Below are 27,945 nucleotides of genomic sequence, written 5' to 3'. Positions count from 1 at the left end.
GAGGCTAGGTTTTTCAACCCTTCTGCAGGAAATGCTTCTCACAGACTGAGGAGATCACCCAGACTGTGCCATAGCTCAAATCCGTGGCCGAGAATGAAAAGCTTTACGGGGTTGAAATTGTGTGTGTGTGTGTGTGTCTGTGTGTGTGTGTGTGTGGGGGGGGGGGGGGGGTTGTAGCATTGAATGACAGGGAGAAAGGATTTGGACAGTGAAGGTGAAAAAAAAAAAACTTCTTGGTGAGGGGCTCTGGAGGAATTAAAGAGCGACGTGCTAGAATTTTCCTTCAAACATTTTTTTTTTCTGTTTTTTGTTTTATATCCCGTGAGCACACAGTAGCCTTTTTGTGTTTCATCAAAGGGAAATTGTCAACAGTCAAATATTTATTTTGTGGAGGAATTGCCAAATTGGCTGGTTTTGAAAGAAATAATTCGATTTAATCAGGGACTCGTTCAGAGGGCGAGGCTGGTTTGTGAACACTTATTTTTTTCTTTTTTCCTCAAAACAGATATAGAAATTCATCCTCTTTACCTATAGGGACACACTGCAATGAAGCTGTAATAGGAAAGACCACAAAGCATTCTGCTCACTCAGAGGCAGATAAAACACGATGAATTTTTAATCGGAATATCAAAACATCCTTTTTAAGTGAAACTGAGCAGGAGAGTTTCTGTTCAAGCTCTTATTTTGTCTTGGAATCCGCTGCTGTCGACAGATGTTGTTTGATAAAACGCCGGCTTTTTGAAGTGGTGAATTTTACTCCTATCCTCTGGATAAAGTTGGGGTTTTTTTGGACATTTTTTTGAATACTGGCAGAATGTTTTGACTTTTGAAAGATTTTAACCAGTGTGGCTTTGCCCTTGTGCTTTCATGTGATTTTTGATTTTTAAAGACTGTTTGCTTGCGCTGTTATTTTGCGGTTTGTGGTGCTCTGGTCTCTTTCTTTGCTCTAAATCACTAGGTAGCGTCTGGAAACCCAACAACAGGTGTAGTCTGGGCCCTTGTTGCAGTTGATATTAGTATGAGAGAAGAAAAATGCTCATCTGACCATAAAAACAGCAGTAAAAAACACAATGAGAAAAAACACAATATATATATATACATATATGTACATGTATGTGTTTGCACTTCAAAAGCATTCGATTGGAGTGCTGAGCACATTTATCTGAACTGTTTATGGCTTGTGGCAGAATGAAACCCCACCTTCCTCGCGGGCACCACTGAAACCATAGACAGTAAACTATTACTGGGATGTTCATTGGCGGTGCATCATAGCACTTCTTCTATGTTGCTTTGATTTAGAGTGTCTGTTATATATATAAAAAGTAGATAAATAATTAAAATAAATTTAATAAACAAATAAATAAATAAATAAATGCAAATTGTAAATTGTAAAGCTTTCAATGCCACAGCCTGTCAGTTTATGATCATTGCTCATCAGTAATGTTTCCTCCCTACAGGAAATGAATGTTTCCTACAGAGGGGGAAGTATTACATCTTGTCGTGTCTTTGAAAGGAAGGGAGGGGAGGAATCCAATGAGGAGATTTAAAAAAAAAGAAAATGAAATAACAGCTTATCTAGTCGCTATCAGTGAAATCCAGCTAAGCATTTTCCCCGGCCTCCTCTGTTTCAGTATCATTTCAGAAGTCCATCAGTGTTTCCTTTGGCTCCTTCAGTCTCAATCAACACTGAGCCATTCCATGGACTGGCCCACAATACCAGTAATCACTGAATCACTGATCCATTCCACTTCAGCTTGCACCCTGTTTCTTCAGCTGGACGTATTTAGGGGCTTGTCTAGACCCCCCCCCCCCCCCCAGCACACGCACTCACACACACACACACACACACACACACACACACACACACACACACACAGACTCACTGACAATGTGTTATTTGGCCTGTTTTCTAACCCTCTTCGTCCTGAGCAAGGTCACGGCAGTGTCCTCTGCGGCAGTCTAAGACTCGATGGGGCTCTGCCATTTCTCACAAACAACAGAAAACAATTAACCGAGCTCTTTGTGTGCCGTAATCTGCTCTGTTGCAAGAGGACAGCCCTATTGTTCATGTCCATTGCTTTGTGGGAAGTGTAGTTATGGGGGCGAGCAACAAAAAAAGAGAAAAAAAAAAAAAAGAAAAAAAAAAAAAAGACCACAAAAGGCGCAGATGAGACGCAGAGGTTTTCGACATGAAGCAGAGGCTTTTCAAAGATGCCCTCATTCAAGTCGATTACGGCAGATGACAGGGAGCGATGCTTTCAACGCCTCGTCTGCGCCGCAGTCGTCTTGTGTATTCACAGAGATCATCTTCAGACAGAGCTGTGATCTTCCCAGAGAGCTCGTCGCCGCGGCCGTGCCGGAAAAGAAAGACGAAATCGTTTTTATCGGGCGGGAAGAGCACATTTAGTCCGGCCAAACCTTTTTTTGAGGTTCTTCGGTTCTTCTCGAGGATCATCTAGAAGGAAGAATGAAGAACACGCTTATTTCTCGCAGGTTTTTTTTTTCTCTTTTCTCATTTGTCTTAAAGTCATAAAGCGCTGTTCTGTTTCATTAAGAGCCATGCGCCACGTAATGGCCAATCATGGCCCGTATATGGAAGCATGGATTAATGGACCTCGCCCGTTACCAGTGAGAGTTTTTCAAAGAGCTGGCCTGATAGCAAGCTCTCATACAAGCCACGGTCGGTTTAAGAAAAACCCGCTGATGTGTTTTTTGCGTCTTGCTTCATTTCTTTTTCTCTTTTTGTTCATTCATTCGAGATAATGCCCATGCACTGTATATTACAGCCTGACTTTAAAATAAGAGGGTAATTTGAAACAAGCCCCATTGATGTCCAGTATTCTGGGAAAAAAAAACCCACAATAAACAACAGTCCTATTATTTGTGTGTGCATGTGCATATTGTGCCCACCCCCCACCCCCCACACCCCCCCACCCCCCGCCTTTCCCCCAACAAACACACTCCCCCACTCCCAAGCATTTCCCCCCCTGGAGAGTGGTGTTTGCAGCCAAACCATGAATTACTGAAGTGCTATAAAACGACAGCAAACACAATAGTGTGAGGGGTAAAATAATGGACTGTTCGTTCTTAAGTGTTTCAATCAAAAACGAGATACCTTAGTGTACCATTATCTCAGAGCTGCCCTGTAATCATTTGTCACCGATATTCCTCTTGGGTCGAAAGGAAAAAAAAAAAAAAAAAGATTAACTGGAGGAGTTGATCAAAATCCTCCCCACCATAAAGACTGTCTCCACAAAAGGAGAGAAAACAAAAAATATGACCCCCCCCCCCTCCCCTCCAAAAAAAAAAAGAAAGAAAGAAGAAAGGAATCACACAGTGGTGTAGAGAGCAGTCCCTGATGTCAGTGCGGCTGAATGAGCCAGTGGGCGGGGCCCTCCGCGTCAGAAACCGTATGAAATTTTCATACTGCAGCTGTCTCTGACCATTGGTCTATTGCATATCCCACAATCCAGTGGGGCTGCATGCTTCTCTCTTCATGTCAGAAGCATCTGCTGGAGGGGCATCTGCAAAGACTGAGAAGTGAATGAATGTATGGCTTAAGTATGGACCTGTTTTGTGCTATTTTGTGAGAGTATAATTACTCTAGTGGATCCCTGGAGGTTTCTCTATTACATTTTACATCTATTCATCTCTCTCTCTCTTGAACAAACCAATGTGTTAAAGTTTTTTTCAGTTGCTTAAAGCAGACGAAGCAAGGGTCTGCAGATCCAGCACAAAACCCAAAACGATCGTAAGAGGAACATTTTTTTTTAACTTAATACAACAGAGAGGATGATTCACCTGTTCTCAGAAGAGAACACACAATTCTCTATGCTCAGTTCTTTTTATATATGAAACAATAAACACACTTATCTGCTCATGATATCCAAATCACATCCCTTTTGCTGAACAGCACACCTGATTTTTTTACATATATGATCAGCAATATGGATTTTGTGGGTCATTTCAAACAAAACCACACATACTAATTAGGTCAGAGAACAGCTTCTCTCCAAATAATGAATCTTTTACACCTGCATGGAAACTGTCTTTCCACACACACACACACACACACACACACGCACATACACAGAGGCTTCTGCAGAGTGAGCTGAGCAACTGTGTCATGTGACCAAACTGTATAGATTATTTATGAATGTTTATAATCCATATTTTCATGTGGTAAATATTCATCCAACACAGATGGAAAGATGACTTGCTTTGGCTGCTTTCCGAATACAAAAAAAGAACTTCAGAATCGTTCATGTGATCAGTGTGGAACTCTTCCGGAATGTTCAGCAATTAAGTAAAAATATGTGTTCCGTGTAGAGAATTATTATCTTTTGGTTTGTTTGTTTGTTTGTTTGTTTTGGCAGCCATATGATTTGTCATAGAGCAGTTTTTATTACAAACTGTTGCCAGCTGCTTTAGTGCATGAGCCTTTGATCATGTCTGTCACAGTCTCAGGTGTTGTCAGTGAATATGTGATGTATTAGTTTCGTATAAAATCAATAACCATGTGATATAAGAGTCTCAGGTGTAGTCGGTGAATGCGTGATGTTGGTTGGTTTACTGAGAATCAGGTGTTGTAGCAAAAACACTGTCAGTCACTATGAATTACTGCTCTAATGTCCAGTCTGCCCTAATGTCCAGTTTGTACTCCCCTCAGTCAAATATTCAATGGACCTTTGTAGGTTTTTCATCATCTTTAAATTCCATTCATGTACTTGCAGCAGAAGCTGGACATGCGGAACACATTTCCTGATGACACTGGTCACATTTTGCTGATTCACTTTGGTTAGATGCACTGTGCTTAAGTCCGTAGGTTATACTCAGTATTTATTGAAAGTTTACTGACTCACAGAATAAACCACTCATCAGATGAACACTGCTGTTTCTGTGATATGTTTTCAGTGTTTAAAGTGTGTGGATGTTTTTGTAAAAGACAAATTCTCATGAAAAAGGACGCAATGATCTGGTTTTGTGGCATGTTTTGAAACTGATGCGTTGAAATGTGGTCTTTTGGCAGGCCTATTACTGTTAGTGATGTGTTAGAGGGTTTTGTTAGTATTGTGGTGTCAGTAACGTCTGTTAAGGACACGGTTTTAACTGGTTCTGTTAAGGACGTGGTGTTCAGTAGTTCTGTCAGGAATGTTGTTTTAGCTTTTTGTAAGATCTGAAATTTCCTTTGTGAGACACATAACAAAGGGAAAGAAAGAGAAAAAGTAGGGCATCCCTTTTTTTAAACTCGGGTGTAGGAGCATGCTTCAGGGAATCAGTCCGAATGCTTCGTTTGAATTTGGCGTTTGTGGACCTGTTCTGGCTGTTACTGGTAGACAGGGTTTTAGTTCTGTACTGCACTGACCACACCCACACCTAAAACCCGCTGTGATCCAGCTCTCTCTCTCTTCTGCATGTTGCTCTGTTCCTCCAGTGGAAATGGTTAATTTGAACAATTGCTCTTGCAGTTTCATGCATCAGCAGAGAGAAGCGGTGGGTGGGTAGTGTGCAGGGAGCTGTCTATGGTCCGTGTCCGTGCCTCCCTGCATGACAGCACAATGAAATATTAAATCACTCTGGAGTCAAACCAGCAAATACAGAACTGAGGCACAGCTTCCATCCTCTTTGGCTCATCTCTTTCATTTTCTCTCTCTCTCTCTCTCTCTCTCTCTCTCTCTCTCTCTCTGTTCATCTCCCTCTCTCTCTCTTTTTTGCTCTCCGTCATCAAGCCCTATTGTTGTGCAGGGGCTTGCGTGTGGACGAGGAAAGTTAACGCTGGGCAGAGCAGAAGCCTAATCTTGCCCAGCTGCAGTCTGAAAGGACGACCTGGAACATTTCCACGCCAAAGCCCTTCAGCAGAACACGCATTTGGACCGCTTTTTGAACCAGAACAAAATAAGAGAAAATTAGCGCACGTTGTTGACAGCTGGGAAGCGTGTATGAAAACGCAGAAGAGACTCGGTTGTACCTCGGACGGCCTGGTGTTGAACTCTCACTCAGAGCCTGTCTGTGCGCACTGGAAGCAGCTCTTGGGTTGAGTAATTCTGCTCTGCACCGAGGGTTGGGCTCTCCAAAGGCTCAGGCTGTCTCTGCTCTCATCACCCTTTTATCGGGGTGCCTGTCACTCCAGTCGCGGGCTTGTTTTCTTCCCGGCCGTCACCGGGCCTTCCAGTTAACCCCGCGGAGTACCTATGGGAATAGCAGTTTCTCACAGGAACAACATGCCTCCTCCTATTACTCATTCTCTATACTCCTAATACTGCACTGTAGCATCCTGTCAACCCTCTCTACTCTCCACTCCCCATCTCTACAGCTCTCTCTCTCTCTTTCTCTCTCTCTCTCTCTCTCTCTCTCTCAGTCTCCCACTCTCTCTCTCAGTCTCCCACTCTCTCTCTCTCTCTCTCTCTCAGTCTCTCTCTCTCTCTCTCTCTCAGTCTCTCTCTCTCTCTCTCAGTCTCTCACTCTCTCTCTCTCTTTTTCTCTCAATCTCTCTCTCTTTTTCTCTTGCTCTCTCTCTCTCTCTCTCTCTCTCTCTCACTCTCTCTCTCTCGCTCTCTCAGTCTCTCACTCTCAATCTCTGCAGCCCACAGGCTCTCTGACTCTCTCTCTCTCTCTCTCTCTCTCTCTCTCTCAATCTCTTTCTCTCTCTCCCTCTCTCTCTCTTTCTCTCTTCAGCCCACAGACTAGTTTAGCACTCTCTTTCTGTCTCTCTCTGTGCTGCCCACACACACACTGTGCTTTCTCCCTCCCTCTCTCTCTCTCTCTCTCTCTCCCTGTCTCTCTCTCTCTAACCCTCAGACTAGTGCCCCTACAGTGCCCCTAGACTGTAAAGACTGGTGCCACTTTCCCTCTGTTCCCCAGAAAAGACCTGACTGATACTGTGTGCCTGCAGCAGGTCTACCAAGCCCGGTGACGTGGTGTGTGCAGCTGCACATATCCAAGGCTGGCTGACAGAGGCCAGTGCTGGACACTGATGTCAAACGGCCGTGTCAGGGGGACAGAAGGTCATGTGATCGGGCAATGAGACTCCCACTGGCCCTATTTGAAAGTACAACAAAAAAAAATTTAAAAAACCATAACTTCCTTTGGCATTAGTTAGGTGCTTCTTATTGCAGTGATCCACTCCTGGAGGATCCAAGCCTGTGCTGCCTGCAGGGCAGGCTTCAGAAATGCAAAAACGCCCTCAGAAGAGCCAGCTGGGCCTGTGATAAAACAGGCCCACACTCTCGCTCTCTCCAGTACCACTGCCTCCACCAGCAAAGAGCAGATCCTCAGCACTTCACAAAGAGAGAGGGAGAGAGAGAGAGAGAGAGAGAAGATGAGAGAGAGAGAGAGAGAGAGAGAGAGAGAGAGAGGCTGAGTGAGGAGGCAAGAGGGGATTCTTTAAGCAATAGCTTCAAGGTTAAAGCAACCCCCCCCCCCCCCCCCCCACCTCCTTCTCCTGTCCTCTCAGCTTTGTTATTCTGGTCAGAAGAAAAGACAAGGAGCGGTGAGGAGAGAGAGAGTCCATTTTAAATTCAAGCCTGTGATGAGGCAAACAATGCAAATCCTTCCTTGCTTTTCTTTTTTTTTTTTTTGCTTTTCTTTTCCTTTCTTTTTTTATTCTCTTTTTTTAATCAGAGCCGCAGTCTGCGAATTCAGATATGTCGTTTGATCAGCGCGACGGCTTATTTTCACCTCTAAGCTTAAGGGCCTTATTGCTATAGCTATCTCACAATCTCCGCCGCAGAGAGGACGGCAATCCAGGCTTAGTGAGCATTATGGGGAACACACATTATATGAGAACGTTTAATAGCCCGAAAGGGCTTCTCTTTGGTCGCCGAGAAGGGATCTGGTGGCATTGCTGTGGTGTGGGGGTTGGGGGGGGGTGGGGGTGTGAGGGGGTGGAATATTTTTTTCGAGCACATATATCTTATTTCCTGTCTTGCTACCGGCTTCTTTAAAAGAGTGACGGGCTATTAATAGAGCAGAAATGAAGCTTTCTTTCGGGTTTCCATCCAAGCTACTGTGTGATTGGAAAGTTTTCACTCATGTACAGGTTAGCAAAGGTGTTGTGGAGGAGTGAGGCCACCACGGGGACAAACGTGGGAGTTATCGGCAAGCAGACTCTCAGGGATGAGATGGTGAGAGAGAGAGAGGGAGAGAGAGAGAGAGCAGGAAACCTGAGAGCTGCTATTTGGAGTTACCATTGTTTAAATCCTTATAGCACTGAACCGCGTTGAAAACAACACCCACGGTTAGCAGCGTTCCTGTTTTTTTGTTTTTTTTCCCTGAAAATGGCCTCTCCAGTAGACTGCGGCTTAGTTACTCTGATGATAGGCTATTTGAAATTGTCCTCCTTAACAGTTCCCTCCAGCTCACTGATAAGGCTTGCTGCTCTTCTCTCTCTCTCTCTCTCTCTCTCTAACTCTCTCACTCTCTCTCTCTCTCTCTCTCTCTCTCTCCCTCTGTGTCTGAGCCACTCATTGGGAGCCTGTGTAAAGTATATAAACACACACTCGACTGTTTTTTTTTTTTAATTTATTTTATTTTATTTTTTGTTGTTTATTTTATTTGTTTGTTTTGCTATGGAACTGGCCACAATTATACTTGGCATTGGCTCTTTTGGAGCCCCCTGTCCTTATGGCAAAGTGCTTTGGTTTCTTTTCAGTCTTGAGTCAGCGGAAACCCGTATATGTCCGTTATCTGTTGGGCGTGCCGTGTCCTGCCCAGCGACGCTTTGGATGCCGTCTATCGGGCCTTGTTTTGGGTCATTGCTCCCCCCGTCTGCAGGAGCAGGATCACTCCCCCTTCTGAGCTGACTGGGAACTAGATGTCTCTGTGTGACTCAGCCAGTACGTACACTGGGAATTCAGTTAGAGAATTTCAGAAGCTGTTCATATATTATAAAACCTTTTCACATACCATAGGGGTGGAGGGGCTCTATGAAGAATAATCCTTTAGTGGAACGTGAACAAATTCCACTATAATACTGCTACCCCACACCCCCACCCCCCACACCCCCACCAACTTTCTGCTGCACCATCACTTCTCCTGGCTCCACTGTTTGTTTGGTTAGATAATTATGACTTGTATCTTTTGGGGAGACAGTCTTAGAATTTGTTTATCTTCTAGCAGGTGAACACATAGTAGTTAATTGCCTGCCTTCTGTGTTTTTTGGTTGTTGTTTTTTTGTCCCTGTCAAGGAGAGGGAAAGTTCCCGTCATGTTCTGAAAGACAGTCTCTGCTTGTGTATCAATTAATTCTGAGCAAATTTGCTTCTCTTTAGAGAACACAGAACAAACAGTGTTATCTCTCATTTACCTAAGAAAGTCTACATTCTATTTCAGAAATCATTGTCATTTTCTTTCTTTCTTTTTTTTCCTTTCTTTTTTTATCCTCAGTGTAGTTCCTCAGACGTCTCTCTCTCTCTCTCTCTCTCTCTCTCTCTCTCTCTCTCAGTGAGATCTGACTGCTTTATATTACAGCCGTGGAGAGAACTGGATGGGTAATTGTTTTGGTAATCATGGCAACCATCTCAGACACAGACCAGCTTTTAATAGAAACACTTTTTTTTTTTTAATAGGTCTTACAGAGCGTGAAATACAGTGCGTTAGGACATCTCACTAAGGTCCAGAAACTCTAACCAAACAAACAGACAGAGCTGAATATTTCATTGGCCAATGGAAATTCTGGCTGGATGCTGTCTTCTCAAACAACCAATCGGTTAAGAGCAGTAAACCCTCATCAGAAAACTCATGAGTACACCGTAAAACTTAGGAAACACCACCGAGTATGATAAACCAATATTTTGCATACCGTTTAAAAGTGATTTTAACATTATGCAAATTGTCCACAAAGATATTGTTCAGCCGTGCTCTAAGTTAGTGGCTGGACAGCAGACAAGCCCAGTAACAGTACTACTCCTCCAAAGAAGGCACTGGACACTAAAACATGTGACTTGTGACATCATGAGCATTTGAAGGTTGTTTTCGTAAACATAAACATTTACTTTCCTTTACGTAGAGAATTGTTTTAAAAACACACACACACACACACACACACACACACACACACACATTTTGTTTTGGCCCGTCTCCTTCTATACAATGACCATAGATTCAGTTTCTCCTCTAAGTGCCACTTTTACAGTCATTCTGCAGCATTAGCACTTACTGTCTGTTTTGCATTTTATTCCAAAAGCCTCTTACCTTTGATTATAGCTTATAGCATGCAACCATCCAGACTGCATTCTGTCCAGCACAGTCTCTTTCTCACCCTGCGGCCAGGCCTGCAGAACCGCTAAGCTATTTCAACATCCACTTGACAAGGAGCTGTAGTTGAGTGTGTAGGGCGGTCTGCCAAGCCGGACAGGTAAGAAATATCTCTGTAAGAAGATTGAGTCGGCAGCCGCTTGGAGCCCTCTCTGCCAGTTTGCTGGCCACTCAGGGGCCTCCAGTGAATGTGACGGAGGAGAGTGAATGTCCTCTTGGAGTGGGCCATGCAAGGTAGTTCAGGAGAAAGAGAGAGAGGTGGAGATGGGGTAAAGGGAATGAGAGGGAGAATCTCAGTGAAGTTACAGGTTTGTTGTAGAAACTCATAGCTTCTGCAGTACTATGAGCAAGGCATGGTTGTGAGTACGAGTAGAAAAAAGAACGGTATACAGCATCTCTGAGAGATTCACCATAACACACGTTATACAAGACATGGCAGACAGAGCCGTAATTCAAAAACACTTAGATCAGCCCCCCAGTTATCAGCTGTTTTAGTCTGAAGCCTAATGGCATACTTCACCGGGTCTGAAATGGCACTATGCTAATTTTTTATTAGGTAACACGAGTTATGTAAGAGAAAAAAAAAAAAATTGTCATCAATTAGTGAAATTGCTGCGATGTACACTTGAGAGAGAAAGATACGTGGACAAAAACGAAACAACTTGAAACACATCAAGGTCTGGAAAGGCCATGGTTTTTTTGGCGTTTTTTTTTTTTTTTTTGTCCCAGGCTCGTAGGCATCATTATGGCATTGAGGCATTGTTGAATTTTCAGCTGACATTTCAGGCACTTCACATCTCTGAATGACAAGAGCTGATAGGTTCTCCCCTCCCCTCCCCTCCTCATCCACATCTCCTCGCGCCTCAATCCAGGCAGCGGCACTTAGGAGCTATCCACCTCCTCCGGCAACGGATCTGTGCTTCAGAGGAGGAGCACGGCGTGGACCTCTGAGAAGAGAGAGAGAGAGGGAGAGAGGGAGACAGACAGACAGCTTTTGAAGAGGGGCAGGATGAATATAGGCGGGGAGGGGGGCTGGGGGAGGACAAAAGAGGGGGAACATGGAGGGGGTGATGAGGGGTGGGGCAGACCAAAAGCTGGATGATCAGCACTGACATTATGGCCACCCACTCCACCCCACCCCATCCCACCCCACCCCTCATGCCTGGGTCATGTGTGACTGGAGCAAGGAGACAGAGAGAGAGAGAGAGAGAGACAGAGGGGGAGAAAGAGAGAGAGAGGGAGAGAGAGACACAGAGAGAGAGAGAGGCTGGAGGTGGCTGGACAGTGATTACATTATTTCAGGTTGAAATTCAGTCTGTGGGGCTGAGGCGTTTCTAATGATTCTTATCAGATCAACACCTTTGGCCATGTGTCTGTCCAGATCAGTCAGGGCTGTTTAAACCGCCCTTCCCCTGTCGCACTACGCTGAACACGCTGATCAGGAGGCTGACGCAGTGCTTTCTGTCACACAAGCTTTCCGTCGATGGCTCTCTGGGCTCCTCCAGAGGGAGGCGTGCAGGACGAGGAGGAGGAGGAGGAGTAAGATATTCTGCCCCTCCTCATCCTCAGAGCAAACCGATCATGTCACTCACCCTGCTGCCTGCTGATCTGAGGTCAGTTAAGCCTCACTCGTTCTGCCCGGTTAGCGGTAAACACACGTTACAAAAACTGCAATGTGACACGCCACGATTTCTGCATTACACAAACCGCTACACTTCAGACTAGAAACATGGATTAGGCCCTCTCTCTCTTCTCCTTCGACGGTTTATTTCAATTCCGCTTAATTACCAAGAGGAGTGAGACACATGGGCGACAAATGACAAGTGCTCTGGCCTGCTTTCCTCACACCCTGCGTTTTCCCCCCTCAGTGAACCGTGCTCTTATTGGTCCTGGCTGGCCCATAGCGGCACCGTTGAGGAGGGAGAGAGTGACGCTACAGACAGTTTGCTCTGTCTGAGCGGTTGGGCATTCTGGAGGCAGTCAGGTGAAGAGAACTGCCAAGCCTAGAAAGTATTTACGCTTAAGGGAGCGCCCCAGATGGTCAGGGAGAAGCAGGCGGGCACAAAAGCCGGGATGAACCGGAGCGACGAGGCAGTCGGGCGGACAGACGCCGACGTATTTATCAGCGTAGCGTTCACTCGTTCAAAGCCTTGGCCTAATAAGCTTGGGACAGCTGAAGGAAAGGAAGCAGCCAACACACTTCCCTCAGGAGAGAGGCTCCGTTAGAACTGGCCTGTATTAAGAAGAAATGGATGGGGGGGTGGGGGGGCGCGGAGAAAGAGAGAAAAGCTGTGAGTTGGCTGGCTGGCCATCAGCCACTTCCTCCAACATCTCACAATATCCCTGTCACTCACCGGCAGGCCTGTTATCAGCGAGGTAGCCTAATGTGATGTGTGTGTTTGTGTGTGTGTGTGTGTGGAGTGTAGAGTGTAGGGGAGGCCATCTCTGTCTGAGAATAAAGAGAGAATGAAAGTGGCTGGCAGTCAGTCAGTCAGTTAGTCAGTCAGTCTGTCAGTCAGTCAGTAAGTAATACAGTAAGTCAGTCAGTCAGTCAGTAATACAGTCAGTCAGTCAGTCAGTCAGTCTGTCAGTCAGTCCGTAAGTAATACAGTAAGTCAGTCAGTCAGTCAGTAATACAGTCAGTCAGTCAGCAATATTGTCAGTCAGTCAGTAATACAGTCAGTCAGTCAGTCAGTAATACAGTCAGTCAGTCAGCAATATTGTCAGTCAGTCAGTCAGTAATACAGTCAGTCAGTCAGTTAGTCAGTCGGTCCGTCAGTCAGGCTCTGTGCCACTAACAGTTGTGGTCTCAGGGGGGAGCCAGGAGTGCTATGGAGGAGAGCACTGTGCCTGGAGCCTGATAAGACCTCCTTCAGCCTCGAATGGACTCTGAGCCATGGATCCTGGGCTTGCTCATGCTTGAGACGTAGGAGCGACAGCTGGACGTAGCATGTAATGTGTTCAGTACTGACCTTCACTGTGGACCTTTAATTCAGCTCAACAAGTCTGACCCAAACCATAAACCAAAGGTTTATGATTTCTTCATTTCATCCGTTTAGTATCTCCAGAATTGTTTACAAGTTTTTTTATGGTCATATAATATTTCGCTCTTTTCCCTCCTTGTTCTTATGGAATTGCGTTTGTTTGAGATACGGATATAATTTCTCCCAAAACAAACCGATTGTGTTGCCGTTGGGCTGAATAAGTCTGATGAAAAGAGATGGTCCACAAACCATTAATGATCTGAATCTTTAATTGGATGTTGCCAGTTCACAGAGATGTGCGTAATTATATTTCATTTGCTTGGAGTGTTTTAGAGGGATTAGGAGCACTTGATCAGGCAGTCAGATGGATTTGGTTCAGGGCTAAAACTCCTGATGAAGCTCCGTCTTCCCTGTCAGTCTCACCAGAGCAAGTCACTCTTTTGTAAATAATGCAATTCTTTCCTTCTCAAATTAATGTAATCAAAGCACATTTCCATGTTGATTAAGATTCATTTGCATTTTCGTTTTTTTTTTTTCTTTTTTTTTTTTTACAGACCCTCGTTATCTCGTTCCCAGTTGCTGTGTTGCGCACCAAATTTCCGCAATTTACGACAGTTACAATTTCTTCTTCTCACACGGAGGGCTTTTTTTTGTTGTTTTTTCTTTTTTTCAAGCTTTAGCAAATTTTGCAGTATGTGCGTTTCTGTTTGTGAATGTGTTTATCCATGTTTTTGTTTTTTGTTTTTTTGTATACTAATTCTGGTGAAATGACGGAGTCCTCTCGCTCTGTTCTGATCGCAGTTTGTTCCCAGTTCTCCAGAGGAGTTTACGCCATCTTTGGCTTCTACGACAAAAAGTCCATGAACACGCTGACGTCGTTTTGCGGGGCCCTCCACACGTCTTTCGTCACGCCCAGCTACCCCATCGACTCCGACGTTCAGTTCGTCATCCAGATGCGGCCAGCGTTAAAGGGTGCAGTCCTCAGCCTCCTGTCTCACTACAAATGGGAGAAGTTTGTCTACCTCTATGACACTGACCGAGGTGAGTTCTCCGGTCTGACCAGCACTGGTCACAGTCGCTAAGTAAACATGAGGAAATGGAAATGCTGAGAAAGGAAAGTCAAGTTTAAGACAAGGTCAAGTTTATTTAGAGCCCAGTATCACTGTTGAAAGTCTCAAAGGGCTTTACATGTCCACGACAAACAAAACAGGATGAAGGTAGAACGTTAGAAAATGATGCTAGGCTTTTGGTCCGTTAATAAATGAGTTGTACTTGAACCAAACATTGTAAGTGAAATTTAATTGTGGAGACTGTTATTAAAATAGAATACAAATGCATCTGTAACATCTTGGCAATAGATTTGTTCACATTCGAAGGGCATGATTTTGCTGCAATGGTTTTAGCTGTCAGTAAGCAGGGAAATAATTTAATTAATTTAGAGGACAAAGCGCAAACCAAACTCCTCATTCATTCTTATCAACTGCCCCACTCCAGTCAGCCGCGTGTATCTGTCAGAGAACATCCTATGGGACATTTTAGAGAGGGAGCTTTCATGTCTAAAAAAGAGCTCTGATCAAACTGCGTCTCTCTAACGTCTCTCTCTCTCTGATTAAATTAGAGCCGAGGGCAGACAATCTTTCAAGCGCTCTGTTTTCGGGTGTGTCCGCTCATCCCTCCAGCGGGTTCGTCTTCGAGATGCCGGAGCGTAAGAGTCTGGTTTAGTTTAGGGAAACCGTAATGGTCCCATAGAGCTCCGTGTGTTTCACCTCACAGCTCCTCTCTGTCTATTGACCCGTGACCCGGCACGCATCCACACCGTCTCTCGCTATGTCCCAACACTGCTCTGCATTCCTGAACATCACTTACCTGCCTTAACTCAGTACCACATGTGACTGCTCCCTCAGCCCCGAGAAAAAACAACAACAACAACAACAACAACCAACACAAATGGAATAGCCGTTTAATTAATGAATTAAGTGTCTAAGCAAAGTGTCTTATGTCTTTACCATCCATGGCCAGTGGAGAAGCTTAAAACAGAGATGCCTATGTTTTGGTTCCATTAAAGGCCCATCTGTGTCCTTAGGCTCAGTCCTCTGTGGTTTACAGAGATAATGTGTGTCTAATTAGATTAGACAGAGAGAGAGAGAGAGAAAGAGAGAGAGAGGGAGGGGGGAGAGAGAGAGAGAGAGAGAGGGAGGGGGGAGGGAGAGAGAGAGAGATGCATTTGGACTCCAGTAACTTTCACGTCCCCTTGTGTCCTTCAGAAAAGTGACTGCCAGGGGTTTGTCCAACTCTGACTTCATTCAAAGGTTACTCTGTCAGTAGGCAGAGAGGAGAAAGCCTACCTAACCTTGAAACACTGTCAATAAACTGAATCTCTGTGAGAAAACTGTACCTATATTCCCCTCACCACACAGAATGATGCCAGAGCAGATTACACACACACACACACACACACACACACACACATATATATATAAATGGCATTAAAACTACGGATTAATTTTTTTTATAAATGGTATTAAAACCATGGATTAAAACCTCAGCAGCAGACAAAAACTGTAGCTGCTCTGAAGACTGCTATTTTAAATAGTTGAGTGGTTATTAAAACAGTTGTGAAGTTTTATTTTTACAAGAGTACGGCCAAGCTGGTTTTAATATAGCAGTCAACTCCACACACCCTGGACCCGGGGGCCCGGGGCACCATCTCCACAGCCAACAGTGAAACATAATCCATATTAGAATGAACTCTGGGCTGGGGAAGTAAGGACTAGAGCAGGACTAATGGAGGCTCTTTGACAGGAACCTTACAGCCTCTGACAGTGGGCGTGTCAAGGGAACACTGGTATCAAACACATGACCCAGTCTGGAGTCCGGAGTTCCTGGGCTGGCATAGTCAGCATCAGTAGCCAATCAGGAGCGAGAAGGGGGTGACAGTGAATACAATTTGGGTTTGTTCATTTGCATAAAGTTCTCATGCAAAAGGGAAAAAAGTACAGAGACTTGGGGTAACTCAGATGATTACTTTGGGAGGGAAAAAACTGGGATTCGATGAGATATTGGCCATCCTGTTCCACATTCAGTCTGTCTGGGTTTGGGGCTCAGTTTATTGGAAATGTTTGTGAAGGTCTTATACTGATGATTTGGTTTTTTTGTTTTTCTGGGGTTTTTTTGTGGGGGTTTTTTTGTTTTGTTTTGTTTTTTAAACGCTCATGAAATGGAAAATAGAGACAAACAAATGTTTGTGAATCTTCAGTGTGTGAACGTAGTTTTCTGTAATAGCACTAGGATTAAAACGCTGGAACTGAACAAACACAGACTGAGTAAAGTTAGGGGGGGGGGATGTTTGTATTTCATGAACTTTTAGAGAATTCTTTCAGTGTATGAAGAAAAAGCATGAGAAAGAGCTGACTAATAATCTGGTGTTTGTTTGGGGTGTTGCCAAGAGTCGAGACAGGATGTTGGATGCCTAAATAATTGATCTGTTTTATACACATTAAAGAACAGTGTATGGTCTGACTAATAACCATCACATGACTGAAAACAGCACAGTGATTGGTTTGAGTCACTGGTTTGGTTTGAAAGAAAGTGAAACAACTCAGAGCTGAAGCTGGTCTTTCTTCTTAATTTAAACATGCGCAAACTTAACACAAATGGACAAATTTAACATAAAAGGAAAAAGCTAATACAAATAAATGAATAAATAAATAAAATCCAAAAAGTGTAGAAGATGAGTGTATTTTTAGTGTTCTCTCCATGGTAATGAGTGAGAAAAGGCTAAACACCAGTATCTTTTAAGTATGTTCATCAAGAAAATGACTTTGAATGCCTGATGACTGCAAAACAGTGACCATCTGCTTTGACCTTTTTCACATCAACTACTTCAGTATTAGAAAAAAAACCCCCAAAAAAACAAGTTCCCACTCAGAGAGGCTGAGAAATTAGATCCACTTCATTTGTTTATGTGGATTCATATATTCCAATATAACATATTATTCAAAGTCTTATTCATAACACCATGGTCTTTGTTGTTATTTAAAATGGTAACTCTGTCAAAAAGTCGAAAAAAAACCCCAAAAAAACTATGGTTCACATCATAGGTACCATGCATCGAACCGGGAACTACAGAGCCCCGGCTTTCCGTTTCGGCACAAACGTGTTGCTAAGATAAGACTGGCCATCAGGTAGCTTTCTAATGATGGTTTAGTAGCAGCAGGACGTCTGGTGCTTCTGTACGATTATGATGTTTTTACTTGTGTGTTATTGCTGTTGGTGAGGAGACAGGATTATTTGTTTGTCGAGACAAGCCAATAAAAAAGAGTAATGGGAAGAGGCCTGCCTGGACAGAGTGCATATTTCACCGTGGTAAACTGATAAACAGCGTCATGCCAATGAACAAGCATTATGGTCTGATACTTCTCAGCTCTCTTAACAAGTTGCTTTTTGTGTTATTGGTTTTGCCGGAGCATTTGTTCAGAAGATTCCGAGCGTTCTCCAGGTTTTTTCACAAGCGAACGGATCGCGTCTCGTTCAACCCCTCTCAGTCTGAATATGGACTGACCGTCACAGACGACACTCTGAAACGTCCGCTTGTCTAACCACTTGCTTTTTTTTTTTAGTCAGTAGAGCCGATTGAGAAAAGACACGCTGCAGGCATTAAAGTCCTTTAGCGACTCCTTTGCTTTTAGACCCCGCGCCGTCGTTCCGGCTGAAATCGTCGAACAGCCCGTTCGTTGTCTCGTGGGTCAAAGCGTTGGAACGTTTGTAACGAGACTGCTTGTGTCACGGCGGCGTGCGGAGGAAGCAGGGGACACGCGGACACTGCCTGTAATGGCAAATGACAGTGTCTGCTGATGGGCAGGAGGAGAAAGGGGTGCAGCTGAGAGACATTAAAGACAGCTGCCATTTCATACGCACAGCCTTACGGCTAAGGCAGTGCAAACGGGGCCAACTGAGAGGCGGGGGAGGGGGGAGGGGGGAGGGGAGGGCAGGGGAGGGGGGAGGGAGAAGGAGGGGGCTGCGGGGTGTTTTTAAGATTCATCGTGCATCGTAAATCAAAAAGGAGCCGCAAACGTATTGCTGAGTAAGTGTAAACCTTTTCATTTTAACGTCCGCCGAAAACCCCCCCCCCCAAAAAAAACCCAAGCTTTCTTTTATGCCTCCTGCTTTTAAGTCCTCTGTTTTTTTTTGTTTTTTTTTTTTAAATCCCTTCTGGACGTTTTACTTCCCTAGCATTGGCCTGACTGAATGGTGAATATGTTTGTTCTCTTTATACACACAAATAAAGGGGAGAATATGTCAGCGGCAGTGGTGGAGTGGGGAGCAGAAGTGAGATGGATTTTGACCCTCTCCACGGCGACGGTCAGGTATGGGCAGATAATTGCCAAGCTTGTGCGGCAGAGACAGATGATTACAGGGTTTATTGTCTCTCCCAGGCACAATCAACCTTACCTCATGTCCCTGATTCAGCACTCTCACCTCGGCTTGATTTATGTATCTCTCTCTCCTTCTCTCTCTCTCTCTCTCTCCTTCTCTCTCTTTTTCTTACATGCTCTCTAAAACGCCTTCTCTTTCAGTCTTTTCTATCTCCCACACACCCACTCTCTCACCAACTCTATTTCTCTTTTATTATACCACCCCCCCTTCTCACTCCCCCCCCCCCACTGCTGCATTTGTGTGAGGGTGTTGGTGCTGCAGCCCACCCACCTTGGCTAAAAGGGAAAACAAAAATGGCTAGTGAGGAGAGGACAAGACAAGACAAGAGAAGAGAAGAAAAGAACAGAAGAGAAGAGAAGAGAAAAGAACAGAAGAGAAGAGAATGTGCTCATCCACCCAGCCGCCTGACGGTGTGAAAGCACTTTTGCTTTCAATTGACATTTGTGACTGGCAATTTGGGAAAAGCAATAGAAGTGACATTTTCTGGGCGTGACCCTGGGGGCCCCCTATCCATTTACGTGTATGATAGCATTGTAAGACAGTGGGATTTAGGCTATCTGGCAGTATCGACTGCGGGCGTACTCTCTCTAGAGTCACAGAGAGCCGATGACAAATGAAGCCTCCTGCTTGCCCCCCAGCGCTCTCTGCTCTCACAATCAAGGCTCTGAATGGGACACGGCCAGGAGAGCATGGCATGGAAATGGGACCCGAAGAGCATGCGGCTCCACCGCCGCAAAGAACGCACTGACAATCGATCCCTTTTGCCGGAGCGGTGGGTGGCACTGTGGGGAAAACAAGATCATCCGTCTCTGCTAGGCAGTCTCAGAGAGAGAGAGAGAGAGAGAGGGAGAGAGTGAGAGAGTGAGAGAGAGAGAGAGAGAGAGAGAGAGAGAGCGAGAGTGAGAGAGAGAGAGGGAGAGTGAGAGAGGGAGAGAGACATAAAGAGATAGATAGAGAGAGGGGGGGGGGGAGGGAGAGAGAGAGAGACGGAGAGACAGAGAGGGAGTTAGAGAGAGAGAGAGGGAGAGAGGGAGCGAGAGAGAGAGAGAGAGAGGGAGAGAGGGAGAGAGAGAGAGAGAAAAGAAATGTGTACAGTTTGTCCATGTTTAAAATCACGGCAGAGCGAGGAGGCAGGCTATCTGAAATTCTGTTTGGAAAGGAACACATTTTTCTCCCTTCATATAAATTTACCGTAGCTGCATTCCAGTCAAACGCGGCCGTACAGGAGCACACTGAGCCTGGGGTGGATGGGCGAGAGCTGAGGCAATGCCAGAGCTTCTACAGGCTAATGACAACAATCCATTTGGAAATGTGTGGGATGATGTGCAATGCTGAATGCTAATCTACATAATGCACATATACAGAACCACTGAACGATGCCCAGCCTGTCAATACAAGGCTCGTTGGATGAAAAAACAAATTCATCATCTCCTAATGCCGGTGGCTGGGAAAACAATGCATTTCATCGCTCTGCACAAGACACCGCTTGCTCCAATCAGCTGTTTAACAAATGAGAAACATGCACAGGGCTGCCAGCAAAAATAATCGAAATAAGCATTCGTTCTCTCACAGAAATCTCGTAAAGGAGGCTTCGTGTTCGACGGCAAAAGGCCATATTACAAGACAAACACGCCACGTTTAATCTAATGCAGTCATTATTAACACGACAGCGGAAAGTTGTTTTGTTTTGTTGGGTTTTTTTTTAACCGTTATTTGAAGCTTTAATTCCACTTGATTTGACACATTTGAATCATAACATTGGTCAGCTCGAATTGATGCGTTTTAAATTGATAGTACATTACCCAAGGCTCTGCGCCTGCAATCACGAACAGCCCAAGACAACACCAACCAGTGCTCCCTGCTAGAGCGTGTACGGGAAGATTGTTTGTGATGTGTGTCAGGGTAAATCCAGCAATCTCCTTCCTTTATCGACTAAAAGCTTTTCATTAGAGTAAATAAAAACAGTGAAAGCCATGTCCTCCCACAGTAAAAGCTCTCTCTCTCTCTCTCTTTTTTTCTCATCTACAGAAGGACACAATTAAAATCCATACCTTCCAGTGGTTGCTGTTGTTGTTTTTTGTCTGAAAAAGATTGATTTTTACAAAGGTTGGGAGTTTATCGTGGCGATTTATGATAAACTGAACTGCTTCCCTAATACATGGTGCAGATGGAATCATTAAGGATCACAGATTTGGGTTATATGTGAGTGCGGTTTTTGGGGGGGTTTTTTGGTGGTGGGGGGTTGAAGTTGTTGTTGTTTTAACTGCTCCCTGCCTCCTTTAGATTCTCAGCAGTAAAGCTCTGTAGCAGGATATGTGAACAGTAATTAGACACAAATTGGCTTCTTTGAGTGTCCTTCAAATGTTCTGACCACCCATGACCATCTCTGACAGGGTGAAATCGATAAGGGGGTATGCATGTGTGTTCAAACGGCCCTGTGATCAATGGACTGACACCTCCAGCACTTTCTCTGCGTGTTTTTCTTTGTTTTGTTTTTTTTCCCTTCTCTCTATTGCATTGGAACACATCCAGAGAACTTCAGCTCGTCTTGCCTTTTGAGCCCTCTGCATACCCAGAGTTGAGCCATGCTACTTTTCCATGCCTCTCACAAGCTGCTTTGTGTTTTTTTTATTATTATTATTTCATTGCTTGCAAAGACAGATCAGGATTTTTATTTATTTAAAGAAATAAGCACCGCAGTCACAAACGAACTGACATCCAGTCACATACCTACTGACAGTTTTCAGACTCAAAGCATATGGTTAAAGAAGTGTATCGAGACGGAACATTTCCATATGACCAACCAGAGCAGAATTATGGATGCTAGCATTTACAGTGACAAGATCTCAGACGACAGGATAAATAATTTCTCGAAGTGCTCTAAATTTAGACGCACCTATTGTGTGGAGATGGTTCGGAACACTCTCCCACATGAGCTACACATAAAGATACATATTTAATTATATCCATTAACGTACCCCAGGACACTGAGAGAGACTTTTAGGTGAAAGTTCATGTAATCTTTTTTATATGGCCATATCAGAGAGAATCAATTAAAACCACGCGGGGTCACATGATCCTGAGCATCTGAGTGATCTGAATCACTGTAAACAGTGATACTGGGCTTTAAATAAACTGAAACTGGAACTTGAATCGATTGTTCACCTAGTGGGAGAACATGAATGTGGCTAATGTTTATGTGCAACGGGGATCTGACCTCTCCCTCATCGAAGAGCTTAAGAAGGGATGGGCCAATGAAAAGGCCATTGGCTGGAAATTAAACTCACATAATTCACTATAATGAGTCTGTTTAGTGCCACCCCCCCCCCCCCCCCCCCCCCCCACAAGCCCCACAACTCCTGGTCTTCGCTCGAATGAAGCCAATGAATTCCGGCTGGCACAGTTGGCAGTGCAGCCAAAAGCATGCGGCAAGTGGTTTGTGAATGGGCTAATTAGATGACCAGGCTTGGTTTCACCACCCTACTCAGAGCAAAGTAAAGAGAGTAAAGGAAAAAAAAGCCCATTCCAGTACATTTCCCCATTCCATCTTACCTTACTGGGTGAAATCTTGTTCTTAATGGTTTTAAAAATGAAACGCCAGACCAGTCTCTGATTAACTCTGGTAATCCATGTTTTAAATCTATTCATTTGTTATTTCGTCCCCCTGAAAGACAGAACCGTCTTAAGTATTCATGTCACCTGTGTGGAGTGTTGTTGTCTTCCGTGCGACACGATGCGGGTTTTGTCTAACGGCCGGTGGGACCGCGGCTATTGCCGCATCTTGTGAAATAAACTCGTCCAGATTAAGACACGAGGTGTTTTTAATTTGAATATAATTATAGCAAGTTATGGACCTCCCTCATTGTTCTCTCCTCATCATTTGTCATTTGCCTCTCCAAATGAGCTCGGAGCCCTCAGGGAGTCCGCTGGTAATGTAGCTGGAATAATTTAGCTCTGAGCTACTGGGCTGGGATTGGTTGATTTGCGGGAGCTGACTGATGAAGCGGCCCGGCAGTTCATAGAGAAGGTTCTCATCATGGCATTGCTGAAATCCACTGGCCTTTTTTTTTTTCCCACCCTGAAGCTTTGATGGAAAAATTCCAACCATAAAAATTTAAATGTTGGGATTTAATGTTCTCAGAAGAGGAAAATTCACTCCACAGCTCATGGCCGACAAGGGGGGGGGGGGGGGGGGGGGGGGGGTTGGATGGGGGGGGTCCATAGCAAAAAAAAAAAAAAAAAGTCATGTCAAGGCATACATTTTTACATCTATAGGTTTTGCTCAACATAGACGGTTTTATTCCATCTAAAACAGCCTTCAGGCGTTTTTTTATCAGAACCTAGCTGTCTTGGAGTGTGGTCTGTTCTTTAAAATGTTGAATTTACTCGCACTTGGTGCCGTTCGGTCCGTATTTCTGAAACGTTCACAGAGCATTTGACCGCGGTATTTCATGCATATGTGAATATGCTTCAGACAAACTCAGACCTCTCTGGAGTGTGTCTCAGACTGTCCGTTTTAATTTCCCTGAGCAATTCTCTTCTCTTCTCAGTTGTGAACGCACAGCTTTCCTGCTTCACTTGTTCTCAGCAATAACCAGTCCGGCTCGCATCTGAAATGTACTGGGAATAAATGAGCCCTGTTGGAAACGGTGTGAACACAAAGCAAACTTCATTTCTGTTTTGGACCTTTTCATCTCAACTGAGTTTGACTTAGGTTCTTGTCAAAAAGACTGCCTGGGAGAACACCTGTAATTTGACTGGTTTAGGATTAGCTGAGCTTCTATACCTGAATAATCGGGGTGGATGAAAGTTCAGAAAAATCTGGCCTGATAAGGAATAAAGATGATTTCCACAAACTGATTAAATCACTCATGTGACACAAACAACAGTTGGTGATGAGTGTATGACCATAATATTTAATGAAGTCATGTGTATATGGGTACGTTAGCATTGTTGTGATGCTAACAACAGCGAGTGCTAGCGGCGCTATTTTATGCTACAATACTGATACTCTAAACTATACTTCCTGTTCCCATTTGTCTGAGGTCACAGTGCCAATAAGCAACAGGTCTCTTTCTCCAGCTTAGAGGCGCAACAAAATAGGTTACTTCACAAACTTTGACATTTTTGTTGTAATCAAGAAGCTAATGATGGATAATCCTAAAAACAAAAAAACAAACAAACAAGCAAACAAACACACAAAAACAGAATATGTTTTGGGTCTTTTTTCAGCGAATGTGAAGTGTTTAAGGTAGCTGCATATTTCCTGTTTGCCTGAGATGAAGGGAGGTGGTGACTGGCTGTGTGAAGCACATGAACAGCCAGGGCCCAGGTCCTGTAATCCGTCTGTACACGGTTCCATGCTGGGGAGGACAGTGTGCCAGATAACTTGCTGCCCTGTTACGCCACCCCTCTGTGATCTGACGACAGCCTCTCTCCTCTAAGGCACGATCTTCTGTCCACCAGTACCGTCGACTTGAAAACTCACTTTGGTTGGCAACATACAGCAAATAATTTGATTTATTCTTTATGCTGTGAACAGTTCAGTGAAAGAAATCTCCTTCAATAAGTCTGCTCCTGGCTTTTAACACACACGCATTTAACTGGAAACAAAACCCGCGTGTCTGAACAACAGCTCGCCAATAAAGATGGTGACACGTCATGGACGTTTTACACACACAGGGCCTCCTGCGAACCTGAGGTTCATGAGAACTAAATTATGCATGAGGGGAGATAAATCAGCTTTGACACTCTGACAAGAGTGCACACCCGAGACAAGTCCTAAATACCCAGGGAAACTCATAAAAGAGGACAGCTCTGAAGAGGGGCCAGACATTTTGTGACAGATTCATTTGAAGTAGAGGCTTGTGGTCCTTTTATATAGCAGTAACATCTATACCAAGTTCCAGTTCTTTCTCCTCTGTCTGGAACGTTTTTTCCTGCCGCTGCTGACCTCACCTTTAACTGTGGATGTAAAACTGCTCGGAGGTAGTCTAACCAAAATGCCCGTGTGTTTTTTAGTGAAAACATGTTGAGAATCGTCTAGAAGTATCTGTAAAACAAACATGAATTGCCTCTTAGCTTCTGCTGTTAACTGAACCTAGACTAAAGCCATTTTCCCACCTACCTACTGCTGGCTCTAGCAACCATAAAACTGTAGCTAGGAGCTCTCCCTGCCTTTTTTTTTCATTAGAACATTATACAAGACAAAATGATCTCCCCTTCTCTTCAAGCAACATAAGGACTGATTGCTTAGATGTTATTGTCTGAAGTAGTACCTTTCAGGCAATTTGTTCAAAATGATATGATATATATATATATATATGTGTGTGTGTGTGTGTGTGTGTGTGTGTATATATATATATATATATATATATATATATATATATATATATATATATATATATATATATATATATACACACACACACACATATATATACACACACACACACATACATACATATATATATATATATATATATATATATATATATATGCACACACCAATATATCTCTCTGTCTGTCTGTACAAAACCAATATATTTCAAAGATAGTTTTACCAGGTCACATTGTCACAAAGCAGCTTTACAGGATACCTGCCCACACATTTCCAGTGGGCAAGCTTAAGGAGCACACAGACAGAAAAATCAAGGCAAAATCATACTCAGTAGGACATTTGTTCTGTGGACATAGAGAGAGTGCAGGCTGGAGATTTATAGGGACATCTCAGCAAGAGTTAAACCAGGGCTGGAGTTGGGGTGGGAGGGGCAGGTACCAGGGGACCTGAGGGGTTTGAGGTTTGGATTTCTTGTGTCATTCAGAGCTCCTGAGAGTAAGACAGTTCTAAAAATGAGACAGTTGAATGTTCTTGTTGTTGTTGTTGTTGTTATTTCATCCATGCCCAAACAGCAACACTGGGCTGCATTTATAGGCGATGACTCCAGACAAGCAGAGGCATAATGAGGATAATGAAAGCGGCTTTGAAAACGATTTGTCCATGCCCGCTTGGTAAAAGACCAGTGTTTTAAAATGTCCTTTTTTTTTGTGGGCCAGTAAGCTCTCCATTTGTTTGTTGTAACCTTGAAGACACACTCTGGACTCCAGATGTCAAAAGCCTGATGGTTAGTTGACAGGTCAAATCAAGTGTGGGAGCGCTGGACAGTAAAAAAGACATGCTCTTGCTGTGATGCTTGAGGAGTGATAAAGAGACGCGGGAGAGAACAGCACCACGCTCAGATGCTCCTTCTGCACTTCGCCTGAGAGACAAAGTCAACAAAACCTTCGCAGGAGGAAAAGTCTGCGTTAAAACAGCGGGCGGAGCTATGCTTTATGCAGCTAATTGTCACGGCAGAGGGCGCGTGCTTTATGAGAGCTCTCTCTGTGACTCTCAGTCTGCCTGTTAAACACTGTCATCTGCCTTCTGCTCCCCTCGTTCACCGGCTCACTCTGAACCTGCCTTAGACACTGCCTGCACGTCTGAGCCAAGCAGAGAAAATGATAGAAACACTTGCAAAGTGATAGGGATAGATTATGTAATATTCTATTTGTATCTCTGTTTCTTTCAAGCATTTGAACCTGACAGTCATGGAGCCATCTGCTGTGAATATTTGCTTTTGATGTAGCATTTATCATACCAGCTATTTTTCACCTTGTTTTTTCCAAGTCTCCGTTTTTTTTTTTTTTTTCGTTTTTTTTTTTACCACCGTAGCTCTGCTGCTAGAGTCAGAGCAGTGGTGTGTTCTACAGGAGGGGGAAACGGGCAGAGGAAAATGTTACCTGTCCCATCCATCATCATCATCATCATCATCATTATCATTTTGCATTATTAGAGTGTCACAGACATGGCCTCCAGAACCGTTCTCTTCTTCTTCTCTTCTCATTCATCTTCATCTTCCTCTTCTTCTTTGTCTCAATGTTGTTGTTTCTCCGATGAAAGTAATGTTATATGAGCACCCAAGGTCCCTGTTGTCCACAGCTGATGTGATGTGAAAATAATAAATGACAGATAATTGGTCTTTCATAGGCAATGAGATGAAATATTTTGCAGCACTTTTATTAAATGTTTTAGATACCTTCTGGGCAACATGTGGAACGGACTCACCAAAAATAGATTAGAAATTTAGTCTGACTGGCCAAAGAGAAAGAAAGAAAAAAAAAAGTTTTCACCTTTAGTTAGTTAATGACGCATTGTACTGCTGTAACAGATATTTCAATGTGTCCGCAAGTGTAGGCTCTGTGTGTTTGTGTGGCAGTGCGCTGAACCAGATGTATATGTATGTGTGTGTGTGTGTGTGTGTGTGCGGTCTGTGTGTGTGTCTGTGTGTGTGTGTGAGTGTGTGTGTATATATAGCCTGGAGCTCTAACGGTCTGTGGGCTGTGGAAATGAAAAGCTGTGTTGAGAAGCACTCCACTGTGCTGGATGCGTGCTCTTTTAAAGATATGCCTAACACGCTGCTTCGGGTTTGATTTCGCATCAGTTGTCTGGCCGATTAGAACTGTACTTGGCTCAAGATCATTTTAATTATAATGAAAATTCCACATCAAAGAATTGGCTCGTTGCTACACTCACAATCTCAGTGAGCCTCCAAACGCACGCAGTAAAGTTCCATCATGTTCTCTCTTTCTCTCTCTCTCTCTCTCTCTCGCGCGCACGCTCTCTCTCTCTCTTTCGCTCTCTCTCTCTCTCTCTCCTGGAGACAGGAAACACATGGCATGTTTCTAATGGCAGGATGGGGGAGATATTGTGAATTACCTACAAAGACATCAATGCTTATAATCCTCACACACACACACACACACACACACACACACACACACACACACACAAATACACAGACTCTGCTCTGCCTGTCTGTTCTTTATGTTACACAGATGCATATATTATTACAGGGAGGTGCAGGTGAGCATGGGGTAAACACTCAGCAGGTATGTATTTATGTTCTATCAAACGACAGTGGAGATGAGATAACCAAGAGGAAGCTTCCTCATTAATGCACTCTCACGCCTTCTAGTAAAAAACCCACGGGTTTCATATGGACCCGTGTCTAACGCATGCAACATGAAGCATGTGCAAGCTAACAGAGAATTAATGACATTCTCCAAGTTTTTACTTTTTTCTCCCTCTCACCCTCCAGAAGGTCTCAGATGTTTCTTTGCCACAGCCGTATCAGAATCCTCTTTGATGTGCTTTGTGAAAATGCCTCTGTTTTTTTTTTTTTTTTTTTTTAAATCTCTCTGGCTCAAGTCAAATATGATCTCAAAGGAATTTG

At 44.0% G+C, this 27,945-nt stretch overlaps 1 protein-coding gene across 2 annotated transcripts in view; it reads left to right on the top strand.

The window, feature by feature from the left end:
• gria3b (glutamate receptor, ionotropic, AMPA 3b) overlaps positions 1–27,945 on the top strand; it is an 82,755-nt gene that overhangs the window by 10,115 nt on the left and 44,695 nt on the right. For both annotated transcript variants that reach the window (XM_030766652.1, XM_030766651.1), the window contains exon 3: positions 14,039–14,278. In XM_030766652.1, the coding sequence (XP_030622512.1) occupies positions 14,039–14,278 (240 nt within the window). The remainder of the gene's footprint in view (positions 1–14,038; positions 14,279–27,945) is intronic.

The sequence above is a fragment of the Chanos chanos genome, chromosome 2, assembly GCF_902362185.1.
Source record: "Chanos chanos chromosome 2, fChaCha1.1, whole genome shotgun sequence".
NCBI lineage: Eukaryota > Metazoa > Chordata > Actinopteri > Gonorynchiformes > Chanidae > Chanos > Chanos chanos.
This window is presented reverse-complemented; position numbering and strand designations above follow the sequence as displayed.